General features: G+C 40.3%; 1 protein-coding gene across 2 annotated transcripts in view; it reads left to right on the top strand.

Annotated features, from left to right (window-relative positions):
• The first annotated feature begins 344 nt into the window (after nt 1-344).
• NHS (NHS actin remodeling regulator) overlaps nt 345-9,831 on the top strand; it is a 210,803-nt gene continuing 201,316 nt past the window's right edge. For both annotated transcript variants that reach the window (XM_075195089.1, XM_075195088.1), the window contains exon 1: nt 345-1,203. In XM_075195089.1, coding sequence (XP_075051190.1) covers nt 777-1,203 — 427 coding nt within the window. In that variant the 5' untranslated portion in view covers nt 345-776. The remainder of the gene's footprint in view (nt 1,204-9,831) is intronic.

The raw sequence follows: 9,831 nt of genomic DNA, 5'->3' as shown, positions 1-9,831 counted from the left end.
AGAATGACTTGTTTTAAATGTACCATGCCATTCAACCTCCTGCGCTCCTGTCTGTGTATTCTGTAAACCTTGATTTTTTTTTTTTTCAATTGAAATCAGAGCTACAAAACCAGAACTAGAATCCATGGCCCGGGGTAGTGCGAAGCAGCTCTGGAAGTTGCCAGGCGATTTGCTGCAGAATGTCTTGCAACAGAACTGGGCCCTTCACAGTCTCTGTGTGGTTGAGGGCAGTGTCTAGTGTAAAATATCCTGATTCCTCCCCATGGCTTCTCAGCACCTCCCTCCCCCCTCCCTGTCTCTTTTTGATTCCTCCTCCCCATTCAAACATCTCTGTGAATTCCTACCACCAGGTTTTTTGTCTGCCTCACTCTAGCATGGTGAAAGCAGAGAGAGAGAGGCAGAGAAAAGATATCCAAAAAGCAACTAGATGATCAGAGGGAAGTGAGGATCCAGGGAAGCAGTGCACAACTGCGATACTTCCAAAGTCACATCTGCACATTGTCACACATGGAGTGGAAACCATGGATATGAAAATCACCAGCTACTGACAATTGGGAACTGCAAGTGATTAAAGAGAAATCTGTGTATTTAAAAAAAAAAAAAAAAAATTGGACCTGCACAGGAGTGGCACAGTGGTTGTGGATTGCTACAGTATTTATATTTTTCATTCTGGAGGATTCTGAGAGCTTGATCTTTTTCTGTGGCATTTTTATGTTGTTTCCCTAGTATTGGATAGCAAAGGATTTACTGTAGGATAACGTGAAGGGCGGTCTGCAATGCCCTTTGCCAAGCGGATTGTTGAGCCCCAGTGGCTGTGTAGGCATGCTGTCACCCTGGTAGAGGGGAGCTGTTGCCGGGATCAGGGGGAAGACCAGAAGCAGCACAACCCACGGGGCAATGCCAGGGAAGAATTGGCGGTTAATGTGGCATCCTCCGCACAGGTGCCCTCAGAGGAGAGGGAGCCTCTACCCAATGATGGGCAGGAAAAAGATGTGTCAACTTTGGATTTGTGCGCAGTCAACAACGTTGCGATGTCACGGATTTTGCGACAACTCTCGGATATGGCGCGGCATGCCTGCTCTCTTTTCCACGAGATTGAAGCCGAAATTCAGGTTACTGCGCGGCGTGTGCGAGCGCTGCAAGGGAAAATCGGTAATGTCCAGCAGGTTGTCAGCAGCTTGGATCCAAAGCAGGAGACAGTGCGTGAGTACCTCATATTGGATGTAATTTGCTGCAGTTTGTATTTAGCATCTGTCCATCTGCCTTACTCTGTGCTCTGGGACAAGAATTGCTGGTTGATACAGGCCCTTCATGCACAAAAGGGGCTGAATGAAAAAAAAAAAAAGGAAAAACAATTCATTGGTACAAAGACACTAATTTCCTACTTGTACCTTTACCTCCTCCTTTTATGAATTGCTTATCTTATGCTAATAAGTGCCCAAATGTTTCATTATCACCTCAGATGCTACAGGGGAAGGGGGGGAAATCTGCATTGCTGCTCTAGCAGCAAAAGGAGACAGCAATTGCTGACTGTGATGAGCAGAGACAAGGGGGTGTTCTTTCTCCTGTTTTACTCCAAGAAATGTTGTTATAGTGAAGCAGACAGCAAAATGAAGTGTGATTTAAATAATTAAACTAGCATTAAGACATGTAGAGGCCTCATGCCTTAAAACTCTGACATTCATGTGGGGTTCTCTGCCTCACATTCACAATAGTTGAAGCTTGCTGAGTACTTAACACATTTCATTAAATGTAATGCTATATAAGCTATAGTTTGTAGGTGTCAATTCTAGATCTGCACAAATATGTGAGTATGTAAATATATATATATATATATATATATATATATATATATATATATTCTTGTCTGTGATTATATGTATGTATAGAATAAGATCTAATCATCACCGTGGTCTAGCATGCCTGGCTTTTAGCACCAGTAGAAAAAAAAAACTATAGTGTTACTAATTATTGCAAGGCAAGCAAGTACATACTGAGATTATATCATTTATAACAACTGTCCTTTGCGTGACTCGATATCATGGATTTCCCCATGACTTGCCTCTGAGTGCACTGCTGCTGCCCTTGCTATAGCTACTGTATCCATCTGCAGTATCTTTTCATCTGTGTGCTGAGATAACTACTCACAGCTTGGTCCATTCCCCCTGTTACCGATAGACATTCGTTGCTCGGCACAGAAGCAGCACTGGTGGACTGGATTCTATAGGTGGCTATTAGTGTGATGCTCACGGTTTAACCCCTTCTCTCCAAGCTTGTATGTCATATCTACCGACTGAATTGATTGCCAGAAACGAACAATAATGTGCTGTGTTGTATTGGATGTAATGTATAGGATTGCACTAGATGCACATTAACCTTCACTGTCACTAATAACCAATGCATTGCTAAGACCTGCTTTTTGCCTCCTCTGCTTTATTCTTTGGTTGTTACATGACTATAGAAACACTAGATGTGTGTATGTAAGTTTGGGCAAGCAGTGGTGTTGTCAGTGCTGTGTTGTGTCACTTCCATAAGAAGCCTGCTTCAGATTTTGCGGAATCACTGGGCAGATGCCGAGGACTGAAATCTCAGCAACACTGAGGTGGTAAACGCTGAATGATCATTCATGCTCCTAAGCAACAGGAAGGAAGAGGGTATGGTTTGCCTGATGATAGGCTCCAGGTAGCCAATCAGAAAGCACAGCAATTATGGTAATTTTGATATTAAAAGCAGTTCTCTGATAATACAACATCCTGGTGTTCTCAAAAAAAAATAAAAAAAAAATAGAAAAAATATGAACCTGAGGTATAATGCATTACTGCCCTAGCACATTGGTGACACTATGTTACCACACATTTCTCAGGAGTAAGGGGATCCCCATGACATGTTGTGATGAGTGTTATGTGCAAGGATCTTGCTAATTTGTTTCCTATGCCATGTTATGCTGTGCCTTATAATACTGCTTACTGCTGCAGTCTAGCCCCACAAAAGGTATGGCTCTACAGCACATTGCCAGTCTCTGAGCAACAATGGCTGTCAGTTTTACAACAGCTCAAGTCTGCAGAAGGAAAATACATTTAGAGCCCTTTTGCCATTTCAATGTGACCTTGGACATGTTGTACCCACACTTTAAGGAGATATGACAACTAGCTATGGAGTGAAAAATAATGCTACTTATGAAAATGGATTGTAAAATTGTTTAGGTGGGGATGTTTTTCACTGCAGTGCTCAGAGTGAGGGCAGAGGCAAAAGACAAATCCTAACTTACCAGCACCATGTGCTCTAGCCATCCATACATACATATGACCCTTAACTGGTAATCCCCCAGGGAGGTCAAATGTCACATTTAAGTCTCCAGAGATATGTGACAGTTTGCCTGGAATAGTAATAGTGCCACTATGAGACATGCCAACAGCTTCAAGGTCTGGCTGTAAAGGTTGATTAGAATTTATCAGTACTCACTCCAGAGGCACACTTTACGTTATGATTAAATCAGCAGTGTCATTTGCTTAATCACATTTTTATACATTTATTATGTGCTAAAGGAGGAAATGTGCCTTCATGACTACAAAATCTCTGTGAATTCAAGATACCAAGAGGTTACTCAGCCATACCCGATTTATCTTTTAATTGCAATTAAAATCAAACAAAGTGAATAATTAAAATAATCAGCCTACCTATCTTGCAATTTAATACTTTAATATTTCTTTATATTATATAACCCCTTTTTGTCTGTCTGTCTTTTTTCCCCCGCACTGTCACATAATTTTATACACTACCACTTGTCTCTTTTCTACCTTTTACCCCTTGTCCTCTATTTTCCTTTTTTTTCTTGCTTAGAGAAATAAGAAAAAATGTGCTATGACTTGTGCTATGACTGGTAACAAACAATCAGCCGTTTGCTTTTAAAAGTCAACAATAAACAGTTGACAGCTAATATCTTGTCAACTTGTAATATAGTACAGTTCTAAATAGGCGTGGCTCGTAGATGTAGATTCCTATGCAGACATGAAGAATATTGGCCTTTACAACTCATGTGCAATGGTCTGCTCCAGTTATTTCTTCTTATTTTACAACTGCAATTGCCACCTTAAACATCAATACATCAATAAATTAATTCAGCACAGGTTACTGGAAAACAAAGAAAATAGAACAGCAGAAGATATTTGTGTAGCAGATGAAATGACCATTTTGAAAGGTGCGCTAAGGTGACCAACTGCTTCAACAAAATTTAAAAAGGACATCTTGAAATGTAGTTGACAACTCTCTGCTAGCAAAACACAATACAACTAAACAGTAAAAGCAGATAAGTAATAATTTAGAGTTTCATTCTGCAAATACCAGACATAAAATAACACATTAAAAAAAGTGATGTCATAATTGAATGGGGTCATAGAGCTCTTTTTGTGTGCACGCCCTGATCTGTTTCTTTTTCCTCTCAGAACGTGGGACATTTCTTTTTAGATTGTCCAAGCTAAGTTTTTTTTTTAAAACATCAGACTCTTTCCAAAAATAAGATATTCCTCTATTGTTTCCAGCTGCATCAACAGACTGAGCGCAGAGACAGAGCGTTCACAGGCAGCTTTGATTTATTTCAAATACATTGGTTCAAAGAAACAAATACCTTGTTAAAGAAGTGACCAGGATAAGTTTTCACAAGGGTGGAGTTTGGAACCGGAAATTACTTCTCTAGAATATCTTACAGTTCCTAATTGTCTACTGTGTTACTTTATTAGATGGTGCCTTATATCTTTTATTTTGTCTTTCAAATAGTATATTTTAAGTCAGTATGGCTTTTCAGGTTTCATCAACGTTTCATTTCCAGTTCAGGTTTTGTTTTAGGATTTGTGCTTAAATGCAGTCAGGGAAGCTATTTGTCCCCGATACCCATTAAATAGCACTCATAATGATTGACACCACACTAAGCAGCATAGAGAATATGGCCACAACCTCTCATTTATTATTTCCTACACAACATAACCTTCTGTCCTGGTGACAGTCAAAACCAGGGTGTGATAACTTATACTGTTGAACACCCTTTACGACTGCTGGATCCTGGATTTGCCCCAAAACAAAAATGGTACAGCCCATCCTTTCCAGGGGTCAACCAATAATCTACCTCCCCTTAACCACAACACAGGCTGTGACAAATTAAGGCTAAATAACATTAACAACAACATCTCCAAGAGTTTTTACCCATATATTTGCATCATTTTGTTGTCATCCATTTATTGGTTCTAGGACATGAGGTGGATTACAGCATGGCATGGTCATCTTGGTGGTCACATAAAGTGTGTGTAGAAATAGACTTGTGTGTTGTGCTTTCAGAAAGTCAGAACATTTCTTAAAGGCACATGTTCTATTCTGTCCCATATTTTATGGAAGAGTCATTTAAACTAAACATTAATAGCAGAGGAGCCCAAAATGTATCAAAAAGGATGTCTAAATCTACAACACGTGAGCTTTAATACTGGTCCTCTATACCAATGGTTTGACTAGTAAGAGTGCAGGAATTTTAACCGCTACAACATACCTACTGAGACTATTAGCCTGAGTCATTAAGGAGAGCAAGGCAAAAAAAAAGGAGTAAATGTTTTCCGGGACAAACCATGTTACAATGCAAGGGGTGCAAATTAGTTTATTAATATCCACATAAGATAAATACTGGCTGTTTTTTCATGTAGGATATAAATATTTGATAGTTTTATTTTTACACTGAAATTTAAAGTTGATCTGGGATATACCCTATCCCAACTATAAATCTTACCCCACATTTTAAATTTACGTCCCCCTCCAATGCAACATGGTTTTGCCCAGGTGCAAAGTCACTCCTTTTTTATGCTTTGCTCTCCTTAATGACTCAGGACCTCTGTGCAGCTCTTCTGTACCTGCAGTGTGATGTCCTGTGTCACTCAGAAATATCACTATCATGGCATAAATGGTTTTGCTGCAAAGCAAATGTATCATTTAATGATTTCTAAAGTGTTGGCAGGCCTAGTAATAAGAAGTGTCAATATTTGTCTTTTATAGTGTAAACTAGTCATATACATGTTTATTAACTTTGCTAAGTTTAAGGAGTGAGCAAGTTTCTGCCTCAGGCAGCAGAAGGACAAGGTCCACCCCTGGTGTCACTGCTGTGTGATATCATGTGCTACCCTATGATCCGTTTTAAACTATACATTCATGTGCAGTACCATATATAAGACTTTATGAGGCAGGGATATGCCTAGACATTCTTCTGCCATTGCACCCCTTTCACCCTTTATGCAAACTAACATAGACATTTGTTTTGTACACTAATAACAGTAATTGCAATTTGTAATTATTAGATATACCAATAAGACAAAACTATAGTTCTGCAGCAAGGACATTGGCATTTTCTAATTTTCCTATTTTTTGCTGGTTTCAAGCTGCCTCTTAATAGAGATGCCACTTCCGTCCCCATGATATGTCAATAAGCTATTGGCATTGGGACCTCAAATGTCATGTGCCTGCTCTGTCGTAATGATAAGAGCAGGAGGTCGGGCCAACATACTCACTCATTGGGCCCTCAGTTGTGAGGACCCAATAGAATTATGGACCCCATCAGTGCAGAAGAGGGTGTTCTATACGAAGTGCCTCCATCATTTTGGAAATGGGCATTAATAGGATGTTTGTAACTATAAAAGCTAGTCATATAAAATGGAATTAGCCTTAAATCATTTTATATTTTGTCCCAGGTACTAGTAAGTTCTGTGCATACTTAGATGTTTTTGTTGTAATTGTTTAGTTGCAAAAATGACCATAGTAGTATTTATGTCATGTAAAAAGTTGGAATATTCTAATACTATACAGTGTTTTGAAAATCACAGCCTGTTGTAACCATGGTCACACCTCTTGGTAAATCTGTTCATCTGGTATTCATTCATTCTGATGAAGACTTGATCCTCATGTTGAGATTGTGACCCTTGGTCTGCAGGAGTGCAGAAAGCTGGGCATCCAGGAGTGCTGGAGTGTAGCATGTCTGTATAGTCAGAAACGCAGCTAAGCAGGTGCATTGTGGGTAGCAAATGAGTAACAACTTTGAATGGAAAATAGTTTATATACAAACAATCTCTTTTGCAGTCTGCAATAGAATGTACACAACTCAAGGTCCTATCTCATATTCAAAGCAGTTCTATCAGCCAGACGGAAGCTGAGGACACAAATATTTTCCTTTTGGTGATAAAAAGCATAATAGTACAAACTCTCAATAACATTCTATTAATTGTATTGCAAGATCTGAACAAGATGTTCTGTTTTCTGAATGACATAACCTCCATAAATCTCAGTGGAATCAACTTATACTTTTCATGAAATTAGCATCAGTTAGGACTAAATCACATCCATCTGCTTTTGTTTTCACATATTCAAAAATGCATGAAAAACCCTTTAAAGCAAGGACAAATTACAGTCCATGGTACCATTGCCTTCTAAGATGTTCATGACACTTTTTAATTTTAGAAAACAACAACATTTATTTCTCATGTTTTCGTTATTTGTATGGTGGCATCATATGATCACTGCTTTCCAGAAAGAATTGCATAACTCTCTCTCAAATTACCGTCCCATCTCTCAGCTCCCTTGCCCCTCCAAGCTTCTAGAGAGACTTGCCTACACTCGCCTCACACGCTTTCTTTCCGCAAACAACCTGTTGGATCCTCTTCAGTCTGGCTTTCGTTCTCAACACTCCACAGAGACTGCGCTGACCAAGGTTGTTAATGATCTGATCACTGCTAAGACTGAACGCCATTACTCTCTCCTAATTCTCCTTGATCTCTCGGCTGCATTTGACACCGTTGACCACTCTCTTCTCATACAAACACTGCAATCCCTAGGTCTTCAAGACACAGTTCTATCCTGGTTCTCATCTTACCTCTCTAATCGCTCTTTCACTGTTAATTTCTCTGGAGCCACCTCTGCTCCGCTTCCCCTATCAGTTGGAGTACCACAAGGCTCGGTGCTAGGTCCTCTGCTGTTCTCTATCTATACCGCTTCTCTTGGAAATCTAATAAGTTCCTTTGGCTTTCAGTATCATCTCTATGCGGATGATACCCAAATCTATCTATCCTCTCCTGATATCTCGACATCTGTGTTGTCCCGTGTAACTGACTGTCTTTCTGCCATTTCATCTTGGATGGCCTCTCGTCAACTCAAACTTAATCTTTCTAAAACAGAGTTAATAATATTCCCACCCGCCAACAAGAGCATACCTGACATTTCTATCTCTGTTGATAACATGACCATAAATCCCACCCCACAAGCTCGCTGCCTAGGTGTAATCCTTGATTCACGCCTATCCTTTGTTCCCCACATTGACTCTATATCTAAATCATGTTACATACATCTAAAGAACATTTCCAGAATCCGCACATATCTCACACAAGACACTGCTAAAACCTTAATTCATGCACTAATCATCTCCCGCATTGACTATTGCAATTCCCTCCTTACTGGTCTTCCCAAAAACAGACTCAAACCCCTAAAATCTATTTTACATGCTTCGGCAAGACTGATTTTCCTTGCAAATAGCTATTCCTCTGTTGAATCACTCTGTATGTCTCTACACTGGCTGCCTGTCTTCTACCGAATCCAATATAAAATACTTTTACTAACCTACAAGGCCATCAACAAAGCTGCACCAACATACATCTCCTCTCTTGTCTCAAAATATCTCCCAACTCGGCAACTCCGTTCTGCAAAAGATCTGCGTCTCTCATCCACCCTCATTACATCCTCCCATTCCCGGTTACAGGACTTTTTTCGGGCTGCACCCACTCTATGGAACTCTCTCCCTCGCACAATAAGACTCTCCTCTGTTCTACAAACTTTCAAGCGTTCTCTGAAAACCTACCTATTCAGACAAGCTTATAATATTCCTCAACCACCATCTTAACCTCACTACCTTTAGCCTGTTACACAATTTCACACAAGACAACTACCCCCGGAATAACATTGTTGTGTGACAGGATCATTTAGCTTATGAGTCACCCTACCTTTGCAGTCTGGCTGGGCCAAGATGCAAAATGTATACTTAACCTCATGTGTCAATCTCCCATTGTCCCATAGATTGTAAGCTTGCGAGCAGGGCCTTCTCACCTCTTTGTCTGTTTTACCCAGTTTGTTTATTAGTTTATTACGTTTGTCCCCAATTGTAAAGCGCTACGGAATATGTTGGCGCTATATAAATAAATGATGATGATGATGATGATGATCATGTACATCAGTCCCTGCCCCAATAGAGCTTGTAGTCTAAACTCCCTACCACACAAACACACCCAGCTCTGTCAGTAGCCAATTAACCTAACAGTATATTTTTAGACTGTGGGAGGAAACTAAAAAATACACGTAAATCAGAAAGAACGTACATATGTCACACAGATAGCGCCCTGGTTGAACACCTGACCTGTGAAGCTGGAATAGTAACTACAGCCACCGTGCTGCACTATGCATGAAGAGCGCATGGAAACATGTTAAAAACTTGTAACCTCAATGGACCTCACTTAGTCGTATAAGAAGTGTAGGAGTGGGAGTGTGCCGCAGCTTGGTAGGGTATTACAAGTGGCAAGCAACCCCAGTCGCATCTCACTCGTAATACCCTATGGAGCTGTGAGCAGTTCCTGCAGCTAGCTAACGCTAGTGCCACCTAATTCCTGCTGCACAGCTTTAGCCCTGTTTTGACGTGTGTTGCATCTGCACCTCACTGCGACTAGGATGTATTTAGATGGTCACACCGTCACAATTTCACGTTCCTCCCATTTTCTCGTAGTGAGTCGCAAGCTGTCGCAAGTGTTATTTGCGTCCAAGATGCAG

This window comes from Mixophyes fleayi, chromosome 2 (genome assembly GCF_038048845.1).
Source record: "Mixophyes fleayi isolate aMixFle1 chromosome 2, aMixFle1.hap1, whole genome shotgun sequence".
Taxonomy (NCBI): domain Eukaryota; kingdom Metazoa; phylum Chordata; class Amphibia; order Anura; family Limnodynastidae; genus Mixophyes; species Mixophyes fleayi.
This window is presented reverse-complemented; position numbering and strand designations above follow the sequence as displayed.